This window comes from Python bivittatus, unplaced genomic scaffold, assembly GCF_059951505.1.
Source record: "Python bivittatus isolate LINGU-HERP-01145 unplaced genomic scaffold, Pbiv_v1 ctg000960_np1212, whole genome shotgun sequence".
NCBI lineage: Eukaryota > Metazoa > Chordata > Lepidosauria > Squamata > Pythonidae > Python > Python bivittatus.
Window position 1 is genome coordinate 13,864,155 of NW_028277124.1, and position 23,511 is coordinate 13,887,665.

The 23,511-nt window shown below is 38.8% G+C and overlaps 1 protein-coding gene across 2 annotated transcripts in view; it reads left to right on the forward strand.

Moving 5' to 3' along the window:
• The window catches only part of SLIT2 (slit guidance ligand 2), a 245,792-nt gene extending 233,228 nt beyond the window's left edge, over positions 1-12,564 (forward strand). The window contains exons 30-36 of one of the 2 annotated variants that reach the window (XM_088131411.1): positions 1,216-1,353; positions 1,731-1,971; positions 2,868-2,998; positions 6,127-6,281; positions 6,971-7,259; positions 9,339-9,550; positions 10,691-12,564. In XM_088131411.1, coding sequence (XP_087987537.1) covers positions 1,216-1,353; positions 1,731-1,971; positions 2,868-2,998; positions 6,127-6,281; positions 6,971-7,259; positions 9,339-9,550; positions 10,691-10,932 — 1,408 coding nt within the window. In that variant the 3' untranslated portion in view covers positions 10,933-12,564. The remainder of the gene's footprint in view (positions 1-1,215; positions 1,354-1,730; positions 1,972-2,867; positions 2,999-6,126; positions 6,282-6,970; positions 7,260-9,338; positions 9,551-10,690) is intronic. The other variant, XM_088131412.1, reaches the window with a different exon arrangement.
• Positions 12,565-23,511: the final 10,947 nt, after the last annotated feature.

The window sequence follows — 23,511 nt, forward strand, 5'->3', positions numbered from 1 at the left end:
TGACCCAAGACAAACGCTTTATGGAACAGGATGGCCTCTCAGCTGCTCCAATAGCAATTTTTGGTTTGCAGATGAATTGTTTTGCTTTAATGGTGACAATAAAGTTTTCTACCCTTTTCCCCTAAACTGTACCACAGAATCTGATGCTGATAAAAACCTTTGAAAAATATTCCTGACATTTATAGTAAATACAGGTAGTCCTCACTAACCAAGGGCAATTGGGACCAGCAATTCCATCACTAAACAATATGGTCCTAAAGTGAAATGTCACATGACCATGCCAACTTACGACGTCAGTTCCTGCTGTGGTCATTAAGCAAATTACCCACAGTCATTAAGCACAACATGACGTGGCCCTGACTTCCAACTTCCTGCCAACTTCCCTCATCAACTTAGCTTGTTGGAAGTTGGCAGGGAAGGTTGCAGATGGCCATCATGTGACCACAGGATGCTGCAACCATCGTAAATGGTTGCCAAGCAGCCAAATTGTGATCACATGACCACAGGGATAGGGGTAGAGGTGGCCGCAACTTCAAGGACCGGTCATAAGTCTCCTTTTTGAGTGCTGTCATAACTTTGAATGTCGCTGAATGAGTCATCGGTAAGTGAGGACTACCCTTATATGAAATTAAAACAACTGTTTATAGAGCTAGGCCTGCTGTCTCATTTTTCATTGTTAGATGAAAATGCATTTTTGATCATTTTAATTTAATGTATGTGCTCCTACTTCACTCACTGTTTTGGAATGAGTAACCTCAAAGCAATAAATTGAGATATATATCTAGAACTCTCCAACTCAGGTTCATATGTTAACTCATTTTGAAAAATGATATTTGTAACTCCAGTAGCAAAGAGACCTGTCAGAATGATTCATGATATAGCTCAAAATCTTCCATCAGAATTTTTGATAGAATGTCATATCACCAAGATAGAACAGCAAACAAGATAAAACTTATAAATAATGAATTATGATTCTTTCATGCAAAACAAGTTATTCAGTCAATATACCAAACTTAAACAAATATTAAAATATTTTGTTTAAAGTGCACCATGATTCATCTTGAAATTTCAACCTAGTTTTTTCTAAAAAAAAAAGAAAAAAAAAGACACCCCTGCATCTTTTAACTATTTCAGTTGGCACCCCCATCCCTTAATCCTGCTCCTGGAGCTATGAATTACATTCATTCATTTATTTATTCATTTTTCACTCTGTAGATGCAGTTGCACACCTGGGTATGTTGGGGAACATTGTGATATTGACTATGATGACTGCCAAGATAACAAATGTAGAAACGGAGCTCAGTGCACAGATGCTGTGAATGGTTATACATGCATATGCCCTGAAGGGTACAGGTAAGAGCAATTAAGAAGTAGCACAACAAAATGTGTATTAGGATGTATGAAGAAGTCTTTTCAACAGTAGAGAATATACGTAGTTCAGGATTAACTGTTAGGTTCTTGGTGTTCCTGAGCTTCGTTGTTTTCACATAGATGTTTTGTTACTAGGCTAGGTAACATCATCATGCATGGGGGAATGGAATTTGCTGGTTGTTACTATAGATGTAGCTGTTATATATATAAGTAACCTGCAAGCTCCACTTTCCCATGCATAATGATGTTACCTAGCCTAGTAACAAAACATCTACGTGAAAACAAGCAAGCTCAGGAACATCAAGAACCCAACCAAAGAATGTCTTTTTTGACATAATTATTTCTTTGTTTGTATCTAGTGGACTTTTCTGTGAGTTTTCACCACCAATGGTCTTGCCTCGCACAAGCCCATGTGATCACTATGAGTGTCAGAATGGAGCCCAGTGTATTATCAAAGCCAATGAGCCAATCTGTCAATGTCTGTCTGGTTACCAGGGTGATAAATGTGAAAAGCTGGTCAGCATAAACTTTGTAAACAAAGAAACGTACTTGCAAATTCCTTCAACAAAGATTCACCCACACACCAATATCACCCTCCAGGTAAGTTCATTAACGTGTGAAGCTGTATGAATCATTAATGTAAATTAATATATTTTTATGGAGCCCCTACATGGTTCTGACATCATTTAGTGCTTTTGCTCAAGGTCACTTAGCACAAACAGTATTCGGAGCCAATTAAGTAGTGACTAACATGGATGAAGACCCCAGGGTGTTGGTGAAAGGAATCTTCAGGAAAAGAATAATGTTAGGGTATACTGGCCACATCATAATGGAGAGGTCCAAAGAAAAGCAACATATGGGAAATGAAAATGCTTTTCAGAAAGCCATTCATGGGAAACTGTGGCTTGCAAATGTGGCATAGAGTTGCAACTCTACTGAGATAAAAGGGCATCATTTTAATAGAAGATGATAACTACTCAACTATTGACAACTCTAGTCCAATTAACATTCTTGGACAGCCAGCTCTCTAAGAATTCTCAGCAGTTTACAGATAAGATGCCTGAGAAATAATATAAAATAGACAAGAATTATACAAATAAAAAGTCTACAAACTAGTGAAAAACATAGAATAAAGTTAAATTAAGCAAACCAAACTATCAAACCAAGATGGGGTCAAGGCCCAAATGCCTTATGGAAGGGACCTGTTTTGAACAGCTTCCATAAGGTAGATAGGGCGGGAGCCAACCAGATGTCTATGGGGAGTCGTTCCAAACAACCACCCCAGCCGCTAAACGGAGCACCATCAAGTTTCAGCTCCCCTCATCTCTCTAAAGTTGGAAATAACACTAGTATAATACTAGTGAGAGTAATTCTGTAACTTAATAGATTTGTTTTAAAAATCACAAGATTAACTTAATGGCGGATTGGTTGTAGTAAATATCCTTTTAAAAACTTTGAATGTTCTTATTTCTAATTAAGAAATGGTTTGCCATCAGATTGCCACAGATGAAGACAGTGGAATTCTGCTCTACAAAGGAGACAAAGATCATATAGCCATGGAACTCTACCGGGGGCGAGTAAGAGTCAGTTATGATGCCGGATCGTACCCAGTATCTGCCATTTACAGGTGAGCATATAAATAAGATATAGTCTTTGAAGAGAGCGTGCACTTTTTGTTTTAATCCAGATGTGTTTCAGAAGTACCCCCTGGCAGCACCCAATATTTTCCAGTGACATTTTTTGAAAATATATTTTGAAATGTTTTTTAAAGAAGAATTATTCCCTTTTACTCCAGCTGTGTGATTTAGGAGATAAATGCAGTGGCTAATTCCTCCTTCCTCTTCAAAGTTGGGGAAGTTTGAACTATGGTATGAGGGAACCCATGATCAAGTCTGTGTTCTCCATATTTCCTCCTATGCCTTCATTACTCATTTCACTCCACAAGTCATAGAGATGGTGAAGAGGAAAGACACGGAGCCATTTTGGCACTATCTTCTTTTGGCAATGTTAGAGAATGTGATCTGTTTATTTTAAAGGGTCCTCAGAGACCACAACTCAAATTATGGAATAAAAACCCTAAAATTGGAAAAACAGTGGTACTTTGTGCTCAGAAATAATATCAAAGAACTCAGGGTCTGATCTGTGAATTCCAGTATTTTCTGTACCATAAAGGAAGGCTTTAAATACTTTAAATGCTCTATTTTTCCTGATGCTCTGTATATAAATTTGAAAAGTACTATAATTTATGCAACCAATATATTATGTTCCATGTGCTTGAATTTAAACACATTGAATAACCATGGGATTATGGTAGAGAAAAGAAGCAAGATCAGCATAAAAGCTGTTTTGTTTTTCCTTTACAGATTGAGAGCAGATAGAAATACAATTCTTGGGTTTATATTTTAGTTTCTGCTTCTGTCAGCTATTTTCTGGAGAACAACAAGTAACGAAAGCTCTGTTATTTCTATCTTCATTCCATCTTCCTTAACCTGTCTCAACAATTTATTGCCTGTCTTCTTCATTTCCTAGTCAATTTTGGAAATTGAACATGTGGTTTCTTCCAGTAAATTATCCTTTTGTTTTAATCTTCCTTAGAAAGGCTGAGACCAAAAATATTAGGGCTTCTAACACCCCTTCCTCTTTAAGCAGGAAGTTGCATATTATCACAAGTGAGGCCACTGAGAAGACAGAGGGCTGTAGGTTTAGGTGGCAAATTAAAACAAAAAACAAACAAACAAAAACTTTCCCAAAAGTTAACCATGGCAAACTAGTTTTGTATTTTATTCATTCATTCATTCATTCATTCATTCATTCATTCATTCATTTATTTATACATTCGATTTTGCTAAGAAATCCAAAAAAATCACCAGAAGTCAAGCTTCGCTCAGAGATTTCCCCCAAAGCCCAAGTTGCTTGTCACTCACCAGTTTTGGTCTGAGCATGATAGCCAGTTTTTGGAATATCTCCCATTCTTTCCCATAGATTGGAGTATTATTTACATAGGTATTTATATTTGCAAGCACAGAGGCCTGTCTGTAGTGAAGGCCCCACGTGCACATCAATTTTATTTATTAGCCATCTGTAAAACATTATAGCAGAAAAAAACCTGTCCTTTCAAAATGTGTGATTAGAAGGGCAAAAGGTTCTTCTGAACCAAAATTGCCTTTGGTTGGCAAATAGATGTCAAGTTCACCACAATAGGTGTCTATGAGAGCCAAAATAGACCTGTTTGTCATTGGCAGAGTGTGAAGAATGTGTCTAAATTTGAAATTTGCCAGAGGAATTTTTTTTAAAAAAAATGGAATTAACCACTAATTTCATGCTACAGGATCAATGAAACTTATCACACATTTTCAGATGCTGCTGATCCCACAGGTATAATTTCATTGGTGCAAATGTCTCATGGAGGATGCATAAATATTTTTATTGAGTTTTATTACACAGTTCCAATAATTACAATTTAGGATGATACTTGTAAATTTCTAAATTTTTATTTTAAACTATTAAAGATAAAATTGTGTACCTGAAAAAAATTACAGTACAAACTAAAAATATAAAAAAGAAAAAAAACCACATTACAGTATAGTCAGATTTTCAAAATTTCATTTTTTTCTACATATAAAAATAGTAATATCATACTTATACAAATTGTTACAGTTTACTTTTTAAACAAATTAAACCTAGACGATATAGAATCATTGTCCAATTTTGGCTTTACGCCATTTCAAAGGCTGAGACTTGACAAATTTCATTGAGCCAACTTTTAAAATCTGATACATATGGATCCTACCAGGAATATATAATAATATGTTTAGGTAACAATAGATCCAAAGTTCTTAATAACCAAATAAATTCCATATTTTGGAAGTATAATTTAGCAATGCATTACTGTCATTAAGCCTTAATTTCCTTTGAAGAACCTGGTTCATCACATCAATTGTATCTACCCAATAAGGAATTGTGAGTAGACATGTCGAAAGAATATACAGTAATACCCTTTCATCTTTAGTATTAAAAAAAGAGATGCTGTTCAACCTTTTTGAATATCTATCAAGGAGTTTAATTAATATGAAAATGAAAACTTTTATGTTTTTGCCAAAATTGTGGAATTCTGGGGGGGAATGGAAGGATGAGAACATTCTCCTCTATTGAGAGCTTCATACTTTGGTCACTGGAAGAGCAGAGATTGTTAGAGAAATTAAGGAAAGTTATACTGGCCCAATCTTGTGAACCAGGGTTGGATTAAAAGTAAAAGTAGCCTCCAGGAAGTTCAGAATGACTATCTGTGATCTGAGTGTGTTTGGTAGAAGGGAAGAGATTATTTTGAGGAAATGTGGTAGTGATATATGACTTTAAATTGTAGGAGCTATTGGTATTATGCTTTGGTGTCTGCATATTGATTTCTTTATGATTATTGTAACCAGAGAATGGCTGTCCTTCCAGATGACAGAACACATGATACCTGAACATCCTAGAGAGAATTTTAGATTCCCTAAATATAGATTTCCCATCCTCCCAAAAGTAGCACCACACTAAAACTAGGTGACAGTTTGAAGTTATACGGGTTAATTTTCTTATGCACAATTAGGAAATTGCTGTTTCTTGCAACAATGTTCTGCATGCTCAGTGCCTAAACAACCTGGCCCTACATCTTTCATATCTTAGGGTAAGCAGGTGGGGGGATACATACACACCTAATCTTAAAGTCTTGGTACAGTGACTAATATTTATGAATCTAAATATTTTTTCCCCCAGTGTTGAGACCATCAATGATGGGAAATTCCACATAGTGGAATTATTAGTTATGGACCAGATTCTGTCATTATCTATCGATGGAGGAAACCCCAAAATTATCACCAACTTATCTAAACAATCTACTTTGAATTTTGACTCCCCACTCTATGTTGGAGGTAAGTTCTTCCTGCCACAGATGCAAACAGCATTTGATGTCTTGGAAAATGCAGTTGGGCTAATATAGGGAGATATATTAAATATTTTAAAAAGGGAGAATGACTGTTCTTCTTCAAATAACGAAAGTGTTGTAGCAGCTCAGCAGTTAAGCCTGTCTAAACTCAGACAGCTTTTTTGTGGATGGATGGAGCTGTTTGCTACATCTTGCACTGTATTAAGAGTGGAATCTATTAAATAAACAAAAATAAAAAAAACATGTCTCTTTTTAGCTTTTTTCCACTTCTTTTATAATTTTATGTGTTCCTTTTTGTTGGTTTTTTTTTTTTTTTTTTGCATTCAGTTAATTAAAAAAAAAAACACAAAAACAGAGTGGAACCTTCTTTTTCTTATGGCTTTTATGGGCCTAGTGCTGAGTAATTGAATTCAGCCACCACCAAGGTTGAACAAGTGGCCACAATCTCATGGACTAATGCATTGCCATTACGTTTGTCCACGGTTATCAATTCAGTCTGTAAAAATCCTATAAGAAAATCAGGAATAAGGTTGGAGCCAGTGGAAAGGGTGGAACGAACTAGTTGTCTGAATGTGTATCTAGAAAATGAAGCAATAGTGACACTTTCTGTAGCTAGTTGATTGCTTTAAGTGAACCAGTTCCGTCATTCCTTTCAACTAATGAATCAATCCCTAGGCATGCCCATGAAGAAAAACGTGGCCACATTGCACCAACCTCCAGGCCAAAATGGCACCAGTTTCCATGGCTGCATCCGAAATCTCTTCATCAACAGCGAACTGCAAGACTTTAGGAACGTCCCACTACAAGTTGGGATTCTCCCAGGTTGTGAACCCTGTCTGAAGAAGGTGTGCATTCATGGGACTTGCCATGTGACAAGTCAATCAGGCTTTACTTGCGAGTGTGATGGGGGATGGACTGGTTCACTTTGCGATCAACAATCCAATGACCCTTGCCTAGGGAACAAGTAAGTACTTGTTAAATATCACTTTTAATGATGATAATTTCGGCCTATAAGCACGAGAGAAGCTTTATACTTCTCACTTTTTTTTTTTACTTCTCACTTTTTTTTAATAGTACTTGTTTCCTAATAGAAGTCTGAGCTGAAAATGACTAGTTTCAAAATCACATTATCTTGACATCACATGTTTTCTGGTCCAGACCACTAAACATTAGTATTCACAGGCTACAAGGTTGGTGGGGTAGCTCAACTTTAAGGCTCATTCATAATCATTTCTTTTAGTCCTGACTGGTTGAAGTTGTAATGTAGAGAACTTCAGAACAGAACTCATCTGGTTAACATCTGGCAGGAAAATAAACTTCTTTTGTTGACAGAAAGGATGGTAGGGCCAGTCCCTTCCCCAAAATGCATAAGACCCACCAGGTTATATGACATTGGTGGACATTAGGCAATGCCAAGTTTCACATCTGTTTAATTTATCACAATGACATTATTCCCAGTGTTGGTGATTTCTTGTTGGCCTATAAAATCTAGTCGGCTATCAGGATATGTAAATTTAATCAATGTTTTTAGTGGTTCAGAATTCATGAGAAGATTCTGTCTCAGGAACACCTTTAAAGTGTCAGGAAGAAATCTTTTCCATCCCAGGCTCCCTAACAGGAGATGCCATGGATCAGATCACAAATCTACATGCAAACTACTGAACAATCCCACACATCCCTACGTAACTAATTTTAGGAGCACAGTTTTTGAAGTTCTCATTAGCAATCTATACCTACCCCATGTCCAATAACTAAGATTAGAAAACATGTAGATGGTTAAAATTGCCTTGCGTTCTTATGGTCCTAAAACTTAGTGAACAAACCAATGCATTGTCACAGTATAGTAGCTCTGGTTTAGACCCAGAGATTAAAGTGCATCATTGCAAAAGCCTTTGGGGTGTAAAGGAAGTCATTAACAGGATGATGGCAGATGGAAGGGGAAAATAAACCTTTTCAAATCCTGTTAATAGTTGCTTCTCTGAAGTTGCTGTTTGCTTTAGGAAGAAAGTTCCTGTGGGCACCAAGTGAACTTTTCCTTTAGATGCAAATAATATACTTGGAGGATCAATTTCATTTAGCTGAGTAGAGAAAGAAATAGACTCATCTTCCCTGTCCAGATATTGCAATCTCATAAGTATTAGGTCCTTCCCCTCAGCTATTTACATATTTTTTAAACATTGGTACTGTAATTTTAAGAGAGAGAGAGAGAGAGAGAGAGAGAAGAAGAAGAACAAGCAAATTTGGATGTTACATACACTGGTGATGAAATTCCCATGAACATTACATGGTTAAAAATAACTGTAAATTAAATAAGGTACTTTAATTTTTCTATTTTATAGTCTTACATTTGATCTTGAATTGAAATGTTATTTTTCCTGAAGTCCAAGTTTAAAATAGCTTTCTCAAGGTCCATATTGTTCTCAGTCTAGATTTAGGGGCAGTTTCAGCTCAACTTGGAGCCTTTTAAGGTGCTCAGTAAGTAACATCATTGCTGGAAAAGATTGCACTGGAGAAAAAATTGGTTTCCCTGCCATTTGGCGAAGATCAAGCGTGTTTTACCAAGCTGGGTCATTTTCAGACAGATTTCACATCCTTTGTCTTATCAGGCAGAACAAGAGGAAGCAAGTCATGTCACGTGCATCGTTACATTACCATTGGCATGACAAAAGGAACATATTTGTATGAAGACAAGTGATGTGATGCATGCAACATTGTGGTCGTCATTGCTTCTGTGCTCTCCCATCCTGGATGCTGAGAAATGCAGAATCTGTGATCTGTAATATCCTGCCCAGGTCTTCCATAGCACATCTACAGCGGCTATTTTCCAATGCCTATGTGTTTCTGCGTCCTTGCGCTAACCTTGCCTATCAATTAGACAATCCAAAGCTGATTCACCACGTCTTAGAGAGTTACTGCAATTTGAAACGAAATTCTGAGCTGTTTCCCTTTGGAGTACAGTCCAACACATTTATCGTTAATGTCACTTAGCCTTAGGTCGGATGAATAATTTATTTTTATTCTCTTGGGCTTGTCTCCCCTGTAGATGTGTGCATGGTACCTGCTTGCCAATCAATGCATTTTCATACAGTTGTAAATGCCTGCAGGGATACGGAGGAGTCCTCTGTGATGAAGATGAAGAGGTGTTTAACCCCTGCCAGTCCATCAGATGTAAACATGGTAAATGCAGGCTTTCAGGCCTTGGAAAACCATATTGCGAGTGCCGCAGTGGATATACTGGGGACATCTGCAATAAAGGTGAGCGTCCAGTCAGATGGGTCTTGGTTGCGTATTAGAAAGAAAGTGCTGATTTTATTTAAATTGCAAAAAAAAAAAATTCATCCTGTTCCGAATGTACATGATACCATTTTCTTTTCAATGTTTAATTTTTTTCTTTTCCTCTTTATCTCCACCCCTCCATATAATGACATACAATTTTAATACATTTTCAGCTTTGCTTTATTATTAAGAGAGAGAGAGAGAGAGAGAGGGATATTTTTAATTGTTCTTGATCTTATGTCATAAAACCAGGACGGTTTTTCTTATCCCCCCCTTGAAGATTTTGCTATAAAAACTTTTTTCTTTCTTCAGAAGCGACTTTTTGCTATATTTAAACTGCCACCTTATACCTGCTGTATCTTTCTGTATTTATTGTTTCTCTACCTTCTGCAACTGTGAAGCCAAAAGCAATGATTCTGCTGCTAGTTTTATCCCAAATTCTACTTTTGACCTCTCATCTTCAACCGATTTATCACAGCGAATTATACAGGTGAGATGGATAAAAACAGGGTGACTTATCCCCTTTCTTCTTCCCTGTCCTGTGTTTCCTAGTCTCTCGACTTCTGTCTTTTTCTCAACTTCTGTTTCTTTCATTTCTAGAACTGGTATTTATTTATTTGCATAGTCCCTTTGCATCCGTGCGACTAGAATAGAATGTGGGGGCTGAGCTCTCCCATTTAAACTGGTTTTATGCCTCAATAATTTATGGAGCTAGGGGAATGGAGCCTGTATTAAATAACAGATTGAATAGTATTTAACTCCAGGTCTAATAAATGAAATTGCATGCTGTCTCAAGCGTTTCCGAACAGTCAAAGAAACCAGCTGGCTGTTAAAAAGAGAGGATATGTATTTTTGTAATAAAGAAAAAGATTTAAATTCCCAATTTTCTTGTCATAGTAATTGTAGTGCATTTTGGGTTTGGATATAAATCACCACTGAAAACAGGCTGCTCTGGGTGTGCGCTTCAGCTTTAATCCTGCAGAGGAAAATCCTTGTTCCCCCCCCCCCCCAAGCTAAAAGTAAAGTGAAACAGAAGTGATCTTTAGTGGCCTTTGGCGCTGTGAGTAGCTTCACTACTTTGTGGACCTTCAGGAGCTGTCCTTCTCTTTCACCTTGCAGAAATCTCTTGCCGGGAGGAACGAATCCGAGATTATTTCCAAAAGCAGCAAGGTTATGCCGCGTGCCACACGACCGAGAAGGTTTTAAGACTCGAGTGTAAAGGGGGCTGTGTGAACGGGCAGTGTTGCAGGCCACTAAGAGTCAAAAAGAGGAAATACTCTTTTGAATGCACCGACGGCTCCTCCTTCGTAGACGAGGTTGAGAAAGTGGTGAGATGCGGATGTTCCCAGTGCCTCTCATGAGCGACGTCCTTTTTTCCCCCACTGGTCTCTTTCTGAAAAACCCTGTATTGGCTGCGTCTCGGACTAAGTAAGGCTTCGTAGTGGAAATATATTGTAAAATACAGAACAGACTTATTTTTATTACGAGAATAAAGAACTCTTTCTTCAACTACAAAAGAAAAAAAAACCAAGTGCTCAGAGAGACTTCTTGTAACCCCAAGGACTTGAAGAAGAAAAAATATATATGTAATAAAGACCTGATAAAATTTCAACCACGATAGGAAACGTTCACTGCTTTTAACATCCAACATTCTTCATCACACGCTGAAGATAAAGAGGCCCTCTGCTCAATTATATTTTGATTTGATCATTGTATTGATGAGAAATCAATAGGAAGTTTTTTTTTAACTACTTTAAACTATAGTTGGGGCGGGGGACGTGTTTCACTTTGGTTCGATTTTGTTTTCTTCACAAGACCATGTCAAACTCTTCAGGGGAGGAGAGGATGGCTCTCAGATGGAAGGGATCCATTTGTACACATTGGGAAAAAAATGTGATGCATTTTGTACAGTGTAAAAAACAAAACAAAACCCCAAGGTGAGAAAATGAGAGCTTTTGCAGAAGGAAGAAGATTCACAATTATCCTAAGATCTTCTCATTTTTTTTTAATGTTAGCATGTTACAAAGAAAGGAAGAAAGAAAGCATATATCCACCCTCTTACAGTATTAATTTTTTTGTAATATAAATGATAAGGGATTGATAAAATAGATTATTGTTGAGAAAATTAGATATAATATGGAGTTTTGTTTCTATGATTCTGAACAGCTCTATACAGTATTCTGTTTATTGAGAAATATTTATTGTATCAAAGTACACTGTACTTAACATCTAGGCCAATCTTTTTACTTTTTTTTCCAATGCTTTAATATATATTAATTTATATTTGTCCTGATATTTTTGTATTTCCAGTTTTTGTTTTTTTTTAAAGAGAGAGAGAGACAGAAAAGACTTAAAATCAGGATATTTGCAATAGAACTAATATAGCAGGTTCTCGTGGGGTAAATAGATTTGGTCTGGGTTAATATTTTTTACTGTAGCACCTACCAGCTGGTGTCCCTTGTAGGACCAGAGGCTGCAAGCAATCACAGATTGTCATTTTCAGGTTAGCAAAGAAAAACGACATCTCTCAAGTCTTTGTAATATATGAGGAAAATGTCTTTACAGTAGGTGGCAAACGTTATAGGTGTGATCCCCCCTCCCCAATATACATTACATTACAGAAAATGAAATGATGTGTTGAAAATGACACTAGAAGATAGATCTTTTCAAACTAATGTTCCCTTGGAGTTTCTTACCTTTAAAATGAATAAGTATTACCATTTTCCCCCCTTATTAAAACTACTTTACATGCCCAAATGTTTCCCTTTTGTTAACATGTTGCTGCTAAGTACAATATAGAACTGGTAATAATTCTTGATAGTGGGTTGCGTTCTTCTTTTTTAGTAAATCATGGGGTACCCTGTAAAAAAAGGGGGTTTAATTTCTTTTATACAAGGAAAAGATAGTTGTACATGTGTAATATGGTGTTGCTTTGTCTAATTTGGACTGCTATCAGTATCTTTACTGATGTTTGTAAATTAAACAGATCTTTACCTCAGTGCCAGCTCTTGTGTTTGTCGAAGGAGTTTAACGTTCTTGTTGCCTGCAATGTTTGGCAGAATTACGAATCTTTGCTTTCAGATATTAACTTGAATTTCTGTTGGGAGGGAAATGCAAAAACTGTATTCTAATACCAAATGTAAGAAAATCAGTCATTATAGCATATTGCACAGTGCAATCTATTTTAGTTAAGGTTTTTTATATAGTATAAAAGAGTGTTTCTCAAACGTGGCAACTTTAAGATGTGTGGACTTCAACTCCCAGAATTTCCCAGGCAGCATGGCTGCCTAGGGAATTCTGGGAGTTGAAGTCCACGCATCTTAAAGTTGCCACGTTTGAGAAACACTGGTATAAAAGATAAAATCTTCCAGCTAGGTGGACAGATAGGGGCCTGTCAATCCTGTTACTTTCTGGTCCTTATAACCACTTAGGGCCAACAATTGGGTATCTGCAGAGAGGTCAAAAAAGTCAGATGGTACACGGCTCTGCAATCAAAGCTCAACCTTTTTTTAATATGAGTTTCATGTACCACTACCTTGACTTTTTAAAATCTCTCTTTCTCACACATGCAACCGTCTCAAGTTGCCTATGCCAACAATGCTATAGTCATCATAGGCCACAGTGACCTACTACTGTGTGGGGGTAAAAACACAAGTGGCACTAATAGCTCCAGATCTACAAATGATTCAGTTTTCATCTTCCTGTATTGCACTGTCTCATTTAATTCAGAGACCACACTCTTGACACCAGCATCCATGCTTCCAGTTACAGATCGAGATTCTTGCTTTCCAGTAGACATGAATAAAATGGTTTAAATAATAAAATAGAAAAACCCTAGCAGAGGCAGAAAGAGGGAGGGAGGGAGGGAGGGGGCATTGGAATTGGTTCTAAGCTGTATTTAAAAAAAAAGACTCATACTCCATACTGGCAACCGTAATGGGAGCTTGTCCCTTATGCATATAAAGAGAAATATGACTATCTAAATGGGAGAAATTGTGAATTGACATTCATTATTATTATTATTATTCACTTATATTTATTTACTCAATTTAAATGGCCACCCACTTGCAGAGCAATGTACTCATCTAAATTTCAGAAGGGAAGTTGCCCTTGAAAATGAGAGAACTGCAGCAAAGTCTCTTCCTCAAGAATACCCAAATAGATTTTGGAAAAGTCCTCACTTACTGTATGTAATCTGGTCTTCGTCACTGACAACCCAGGCTTTTCCCACATGCCTTAACTTCTTCCTTTTGCCTCTCATAGGTCTCTTCCTGGTAGAGAATGTTTTTAACCATGGGAGACCTCAGCAAACAGCTGGCATTTCTAGAGGGGAAGTTCAGATCTGACCAAAACCCAGAGTCAGAATGGCATTGTTCAGAGAGGTTTTTATTTACAGAGGTGGGGTGAATTATATAATGCATGAGATGGAAGATAACTTACTGCTTGTTTAATCAATAACCCCCAACCCAGTGAAGGAATCTGTTAAACTGTGATCCTCCAGCTTCCACTTGCAAATCTTACATTCCTAATTTTCAGCCCAAATCTCCATTGCATTCTTTTGGTCCCTGCCAGCTGGTTTCAACTGAGAACAACTCTGGTCCTTCTTACTATCACATTGTCTTAGTCTTCTCTTCTGCAACGTAAATATGCCCAGATCTTTTACTGTTCTTCCTAGAGTTTGATTTCTAAATCCTTACCATCCTGGTAGCCAGTCTCTGAACTGGCCCCTGCCATACTGTATATGCTGGGGGAGATGGGGAGCATATAAATTTAATCAATCTATCAATCTGTTTTGGAGGATGTAGGGGCATCTGTCTGCAACTCCTTAAAGCATCCACCGCCTTTCTGAAGGAAGACACTGCAGCTGCTGAAAGTAACCACACCATCCCAGGAAAATGTGTGCTTGATAGAGTATTCATTGAATCCCATAAGGCAAAGCTATAGGTGCTAGGGAAGAACCTGGTAAGTTAATGAACACTGGAGAGGAGAGGAGTGGGTTAGCCTTACTGGGAGAATGAGGCCACACACAAATTCATATTTTCTATTGTTGCTCTTAAACTTATCTTACTGCTTGTCCCCTGAAGTCACTGACATGGACAAGCTTCCTATGGGAGGTGGCTGTGTCCTGGGGCTGATGGGCCAGAGAGGAGAAAGGCTGGATGGAAGAAAGCAGGAAGGAATGAGCCCACACTGTAAGGGAGAAGGTGGCAGGATGACCCATGGACTAGAAGAAGTCTGAGGAACATGCGGTGAAACAGTTCCAGCCTCCTTAGAAATGATCCCAGATGTTTTAGCTCTTTTGAATACTGAGCTGGACAGGATGTTCAGAGTCTAAAACCCAAAGAATTCTGAGAAATTAATGGACAATTAAATGCATGATGGAATGGAGAGGTTTTCAGAATGGTTCGAAGGATGGGACTGAACAAAGCAGAAAGGAGGGGCCAGGGCAAGAAAAGAAAAGGGAAAATTGGAAGAAGGAGAAATGAGATAATCAGATATCAAAATATCTGGATCTGAGCAGAAGCAATTCAATCCCTTTCAAGGTCCTGAATTAATTCTATAAACTTTAATTAATTCTGTCTTGGTGCCAGATCCGTGACACGAAGAAAAGAAGGATCAGATTTCTGCTTTTTATAATCTAACATGAAAATAACACTGCAAATTTCTGTTCTTTTTCTTCTGAATTGAATTATTGAATTACCTTCTCAGGCACACAGGAGCTTTATGGGAGAATAAATTCTGCCTAATTTCATAGTTCATGTATGTGTGTGTTAAAAAGAAATAGCATATCACTTTGTTCTTTGGGACAGAATGTGATGAAACAAGAGCTTGCTCTTAGTGGTTATCCTAAAGAGTTCATATTCACAAACAATCATAATTTATCTTGAATGTGATTCATATCAGATTGACCAGAATTAGAGAGGAATGTTAAGTTACAAATTATCTGAAGTTTTCCATCAAATAAATCCATTGCTGCTAGGCCATGTCAATTAGCTACGTAGGTCAGAAACTACTCAACATGAGTGATTGAGCGATAAGACAATAACACTGATGAGCGGATGGTAGAACTATGAGTATCTTCCTGCAATCCCAATCTCACTATTCTTCTGAAATGTGGTTGGGATCACCAATGGTGTTCTCAAGGACTGAACTTTTACAGTTGATCCATGACCTCACTATTTCTGCTTCTTTTCCCACTACAATGTTTTATGCAAAACTTTAACGTTCTTTTTATTTTTGACAGTGTGACAGTATTCAGGAGCTCTAGGGGACCAAATCCACACTGGAGAGTCATAGAATCCCAAAGTTGAAAACTTAGTGCACTTTCAGCAGTATTCTTTAGACAGATAGCTAGGACTCACAACCACAGCAAGTAAGCAGGAGAACAAACAGGAATTATTATTGTTGTTGTTTTATCCTGTCATGGATGATAGATAGATAGATAGATAGATAGATAGATAGATAGATAGATAGATAGATAGATAGATAGATAGATAGATAGATAGATAGACAGACAGACAGACAGACAGACAGACAGACAGACAGACAGACAGACAGACAGACAGACAGACAGAGAGTCAAGGCAGTGAACATCCCTAATAATCCTGCAGACAGACAGACAGACAGACAGACAGAGAGTCAAGAAAGTGAACATCCCTAATAATCCTGCCACCTATTTTCTACACAATAACAATCCTGTGACATGGGTTGGACTGAGAGAGTGACTGGCCCCAAAGTCACCCAGTTGGCTTTCATGAAATGAAGGAATGGAATGGTATGGGGCAGTTTTGTGAATTACATCTGTTGCAGGTGCTTGTCTTCTTGCAGGAGGAGAAGATGAAAACATGAAGCCAACTTTTCTTCTTTAAGGGTCATCAGAGAAGTTAAGCACAAGGTATCAGAAAGTAAGCTCTCCATGAATGAAATCTCTGATGAGGTCAGGGCAGAGGAAGCTGTCCCGAAGTACTGGAGAAAGGAGGAGGACATACAGGAAGAAGGTATCTCAGTTCTAGTAGTAGGACACTTAGGTAAGTGGGAAGAAAGACTGAAAAATCAGGAAGTCATTCTGATCAATTTAAAGCTCTAGACCTGGAAGGTGAGCTCAAATCATCTGAGATAGTTCTATCACCCTAACCTCTCCAGAACCATGGTAAGGACTTTTGGTGCCACGTGGATTAAACAAACTAAAGCTGAGAAGGAAAAGGAGAGTGGTAGTAGGACACTTATTGCAAGGACAGTATGTGAAGTAGCAATATTGCAAGAAGTATGCAGTCCTCATGAAAATATCTTGGATGGAATGGAAAGATTACAATGGCTCATTTTTCAGTGGCTATCTAATTTTAAAAAAGGGGGATGGGGTTTGACTAAAACGTGCAAAGAAACAGACTAGGGAAAGCTGAGATGTGGAGGATAATACACCACAGGGTAACTGCGCAGTATCAAGTTAGGTTACTTACAAATAGGGGAGGATTGAAGATGCCGGCCTGTTGGGGCAACTTAAAAAATCTTGTGGACTTCTGAATGACCTGAACATTCATTCATTCTTAACAAAGATAAAGGCATTTCTACACAAGTTTTATATGTTTAGACCTGATCTTTCTTTAAAGCTTTGTTTTTCAAAAGCAATCAAGGTTTCCTATCACCCCCAGTCTCATTTTTCATCAACAGTGTCTAGCATATCAAAAGTGGTCCAAATCATGATCGTAAGGCTTGAAACCCTAATTTGAGATTTGCTACCATCTTATCTCTTAGACATGTATTCAGAGGGGACAGTAATTTCTGTAAAGCCCTGATTAAAATCCTTAGTTACTACAGTGATGACTCTTTTACCCTGGACCACTTACCAAGGACTTATGGTAGCTTACTTTTGATCTCATTCATGTGAACTAGGTGTTCTGATTGAATAAAGAATGTGATTGTATTTTACCAAAACTTTTATGTAAGTGAGTTGGGGGATGGGGTGTGTGTGCAAAAAAAGGTGGTGACTGTGATCACGTGATAGAAGACCATCCCTCTTTTACATGCATTGTATGGTTCAAGAACAAGGTTGTGGCTGCCATATTGACTTTTTTGACCCTCCTGCCCTCCTTGCAGGTGTTCCTGTAGGTGTCTTAGCTATTGATTCTTTTATGGAAACTATTTACTTTGAGATACAGTGTGTGTTTAGCTTTTTTATTGCGTTAGTGTACAGAAAGAAAAATGCAAGAAGCAAAAATCCAAAAGATAGAATATTTTAAGAGGAACATTTTATAAAATTCCCTTCTCACCCCTGTGGGTGGTATGAGGTCTCAGGTCCTCTACCAGAGTCCTGGGAGTTTGAGGGTTCTGTGCAGTATCTTAGCTCTGATGTTGTTCCTGGAATCAGGATATATATATATATGTGTGTGTGTGTGTGTGTGTGTGTGTGTGTGTGTATTTTTTCTGTAAGTTCAATAAATACTGTATGTAAGAATGTAGTTGTTACAAAATTTAAAAAGGACAAAATATAACTAAGTTCTTACATACAACATTTACTTATGGTTTTGTAACTTATTCATATATATTTTTAATGAAAAAAATAAGAGGCCTGAGAACAGATAAGCCAAAATAGGAAACAATTACACTTTCTCATCCCATCACTCTAAAACCGAAATAATATTTAAAATGGGGAAAAAAAGAATAGAAAGATATGCATTTTCATTCAATTATTCTCTGCACGTTTGTTATTTTGTATGTATTGTAAAATTATCTCGGGTTTCAGGAGGGGAGCTCCAGGAGAAATAAATCTAAAACTACTGAAAAAACAAAGAAGGAAAAAAATCGGCATTCCCAGGGAAACCCTAAGCATTGCAAACCTGCAAAAAGTTAGTTAAATAAATTCAGTGACAAACAAAACCAAACAAACATAATCATAATAATTAATATTTTATTTATCCCTGGAATCATCAGGAGCTTAAAGGAGAACTTCGCTGTGGGGAATTTTCCTGGAGTTGCCCATCTCTTTCCAATGTAGATTCTAACAAATGTTATATTTGATCAGAGGAGGAGGAGGAGGAGGAGGAGGAGGAGGAGGAGGAAGTTGTTATTGTTGTGGTCAAAGACCAATACGTAATAAAACCCAATAATGTAAAACAGGTTGTATATGTGGATAAGTGCAAAACATAAAATTTACTGGGCATATCAATTAAATGACTCTGCATTTTGCATAGCACATAACAGAATTTAGCTACACTTAAATTGACAGGGAGGTGGATATCTCTGAAAGTAAAAATTGTAAATAAAACTCGTCCAAATGACCAGGGAATTTACTTAACTAGGAGCGTGTGCCAGCATCAAAGGAAAATAGTATATAGTAATATAGTAAAGCTTGTTTCAAGTTTCAGCAGCTGCTTTGCTGCATGGGCAAAACTTTAGCCTGAGTGGGCTGCCTGCCAGGCTTCCTTCTAGGACTCCTGTGTAATGGGCACTGAATTGAGCCATCTGAGTATTAGGGCAGGAGGAGAGGAGGAAATGACTTTAAACCATCAAAAAAGTACTACTGACAGATAGGAATAGCACCCATTGATGCTGGTCCTATTTACATCTCTGAGAATGAGTAAACTGGTGTTACAGCACTGCCCCAAACTTTTGCTGCTCTAAAAATAAAGTCTTAAGTTAAAGATGCCTCTCTCTCTGTGGCATCGTATCTCCTGGTGCCATCCTGTTCTGCCTTTCTGAAGGATGAACTGCTAACCAGCCAAAACCTAACCCAGCCAAGTTCTTTGAGGGATGAGAGGTCCTTGCCAACCAGCCACGCTCACCTTCCTGGCACCCCAGAAAATCCAGAGCTCAGAAGCTGCCCTTTCCAGAAACACGTCTGATTAACCCTGGTGGAACTGATCAATCTACAGCTGTTTTGGAAACTCAGAAGTTAGGGCAGCGACCTGGTCCCAGAGTGGACATTAAACAGGGGAGAAGACCAAAGGCCAGACCAGTATAGGGCGATAGTTTCTTCTCCTAGCGAAGAAGGAGATTAGAAAGTTAATCCATGCCATCCAATGTCAACAGTTCTATTGCCAGACAAACGATGGGGCGGTTTCCTGTCATTTGGAGATGAGAAACACTAAAAAACTGCACTATGTCTAAAATATCATGAATGCTAAAACACAAAAGCTCTACCTTCCTTCCAAAGAGAAATATGGAGAAATCTGGCTTGTCCTCATGGGTGGTACAAAGCATCTCTACTTGCATCGTCCTTTAACTGGCTGTGGCCTCATCTCCCACTGTTCCCTTCTATCGGTCAGTGTCTTAGGCTATCATGTTAAACCATGGCTTGTATTCAGTGTAGGATGTTGATAATTGGCTGGGTCCACACACTACCCCGAACTGCAGCTGAAAAACAGTCCAATCATTCTGGCTTCATGTGCGCTACGTGAACTCAGCAACTGACTTGAAATACAGTTAGTACCTTCTACAGTGATGAAGTTCGAGCTAACAATTCCCAAACTGTGGTACACCAGTAATACAAGAAAAAGTGTGTCTGGAGAAAGAACGATTTGGGGAAAGTGTCTCCTGTTAATTAATTGTCCAAGATCAGCCTCCTTGCAGGACTGGGCTGACTGATCTCCAGGGCAGCATAAACACCTTAAGCTGTTCTTTGATCTTACACCTTCTGGAGAACCTTTAAATCAATTATCCATGAAGTTTCTCAGCTTCTCTTCTTTACAGCCCATAAAACTACTTTACTGCGCCTGACATATTCTTACATTATAGATCAAAGTTACAGAGGGGCTTCAGATCCCAGGAAAGACATTTATGAGGTTTATTCTTTTTCCTGTCCCTCCTTCGAAACACACGGTTTGCGTCCATTCAGTCCCAAAGACAGAGGTAAAGGGCCCCTTGATGCAAAGTTCAGTGAAGAATATTGTATAGGAAGCAAGAATTCATTTTATGGAGAAGCCATGAAGTGTAAGATTTTTAACGGTAATACGACACTATTGCACTATACAATGAATATAATGTTTTAAGCAGTGTTTCTCAACCTTGGCAACTTTAAGACATGTGGATTTCAACTCCCAGAATTCTGGCTGGCTGGGGAATTCTGGGAATTGAAGTCCGCATGTCTTAAAGTTGCTGATGTTGAGAAACACTGGTTTTAAGTATCCAGCTATGAATTCTGGATAGCGTCAAAGGGGCCTTCTCTTCTCTTACTATGCAAAGTTGGAGAGACAAGCACTTTGCTAAACCAATATTTCATGTAATGTAAGAGCCACTGTACATCACATTTTTTTCCCCTAGAGGTACAATTCTCCCAATATCTCTGCATCTGTCTTAGTGTCATGTTTTTATACCACCCATTTTAGGGAAAGTACTTGCTAAACCAGATAGCTTCAGTGTGGAAGGAAGTATCAAGTCAGTGCCCAGTTGATTATTTTTATCAATGATTTGGATAAGGAAGTTGGCTGGGGAATTCTGGGAGTTGAAGTCCACACACCTTAATGTTCCCAAGGCTGAGAAACACTGGTTTAGAACATCTAGTAGAGTCCCTATAAGGATGCAACTGGTCTTTTAATGCCTCTGACTGGCCAGTAGTTAATATAACACCTAAAGCTATATAAGCCCCCCACCCCATAAGATCAATAAAAACCACAAAAAAAAACCTCTCTAGTATAAAAGCATATTGAGAAGAAAGGACGCTGTACTAGCTTAGTTTCCGTAAGATGAAGTAAGTAAAATGAACTTGGACAAACCAGACTCTTCAAGGATGATTTGCAATAATTATTTTTTGCTAATCCCTTTTCTGTTTGAAAGTTGCCAAACCTAGTCGTCCTGTTCCGCTGGCATTGCAGCAGCGGATATAGGAGACAGAATGGATCTATGCAGCAGCACCACCCTCCAGTGGGCAACCTATAAAACTGAGCAACAGCCTTGCGTTTGCTCCTTCTCCTTGAGTTTGCTAAATAGGGTGTGCCAACAGACTCCCCGCTTGGGAGAGCCAGATGTTGTGAATGAAGCTTAGGTTTGCCAGCCTTGGTTTCAACAAGGAGAAAGAAAACACAGTCAGCCTATCCAGTTCTGCTACGCTGTAACGGCAGATCCTCATAACTGTTGCAATGAAACAGAGTTTGCTTCTGCTGCTCAGATGCCAAACCCATTTAGCTGGGAAGAAGCACCAGTTTGTTGCAGAAAAATTCAACGTGGCCTTTGGTGTGTGTGTGTGTGTGGGGGGGGGTCGGTGTAAGAGCTGCAGGAAACAAGGCTAAGCTGGGTCAGTCGGATGCAGCGTCATCCTTGCATTTCCCCAGTCTGCAAGGCGTGGTGTGAATCTTCTTCCCTTGGATTCGCTCTGACTTTGCTGGTTGCATTGCACGAGGGGCCGTGAGCAGTCGGGTGGCATCTTGTCCCAAGATGAGGAGAGTCTTGATGGGGCTGGGAATTGAGTTGGGCTTTCTTTATTTCAAAGACCAGCATCGAAGGACGGGTGCGATCAAACAACAGCACCAGAAAGAAAACCTCAGTTCTGATGGCTTTCTATGCATGGATGTACAAGCAGTCCTCATTTAGCAACCAGAATTGGGACTGGCACTTGGTCATTAAGTAAAGTGGTCACTAAGTGAAACCGTGACTGTGCTTATTATCTTACTTCAGCTTTCCTTTGCTTTACAGACCTGTGAAGGTTGTAAATGTGAAGACTGGTTGCAAAGTTACTTTTTCATCACCATCATAAGTGTGAACAGTCACTAAATGAGGCAGTTGCTAAATGAGGACTACCTGTATAGTATTCTAACATGCGATAATGATGATTATGGGGCTGGGAGTGCAGAAGGCAAACTCTTTTCAATAAATTCATCCACAAGGAAGCCCTGTCCCATACCCATCGATTTAAATGAGAGAGACCGAGGCTGTGGTCCTATCCTTACTTACCTGGAAGTCGGACAAATTGAAAATGGGATCTTTGCGCTGCTAAAAAGGCACTTACCTATAGAAATGAATTGAAATGGACTATTTCCTCAGCCAGTATGCAGGAGAGAGGCGGCTGTAAAAGTTGAATGTTGCTTAGCTGACTGCTTTTGACTCAGGTTCTTCCCCCCCACCCCCAAAAAAGGCTTGGAGGCATCTCTTTGGTACGCCAAGTACAGCATTTGAGAGTTGCTATTTTTTTCTTACACAAATCTTTGTGCAATCATCTTCTAAGTACATTCTGATGAAATGTAGTGAACTTAATCATCATATTTCAAACTCAAGTATAGGAATGTATATAAATCATACAATTACAGATTTGGGAAGGGGCATGGAGGATAGGGATGCCTATAACTCTATGTTTTATTCCTGTTTTAACTCAAGTTAAAGCATTTGTTCCTGCTTTAACTCAAATTAAAGCATCTCAGAGCATCTCTCTGGACATCTTTCCTAACACTTAGCTATCTCCCTGCATTTTTTATCTTTATTTATTTGACAGATGGAAAAGATAAAACAATAGCATGGGGGAAAAAGGAAAGGGAAAAAAGGTAAAGCCAAACGGCCGCAACGGTTCTATGCACCGGGGCTTCTCAGAGCGGTATGACGTGTCTCTCTCTCTTCTATGGGGCTTAGTTCCCCATCGAGATGATCCTCGCATTGCGACCCTGTTCCGCTTATCTGACCCCGCTTCGTTCGTGCAAGGATAATGCAACGGGCAGCGGGTCCACAAAACGCTCCCACGAGGAAAGGAGAAGGGGGTGGGACTGCGTGTGGCGAGGGACCGGCGCCCCTCCTTGCAAATACTGTTTCCGTGGCTTACAGGTTCAACCTCAGCAACGTGAAGAGGTGTGGACTTCAACAGGCTGGCTGGGGAATGCTGGGAGTTGAAGTCCACACTTCACGTTGCTGAGGTTGAGAAACACTGCCACAGACCACAGGAGGGCGCCGGCGCCCCAGGTGCGGGCGCGTTTGGGCAAAGTTGGCCTCGCCGCCGCCCGTAGTTCCCATAGCAACGGCAGAGG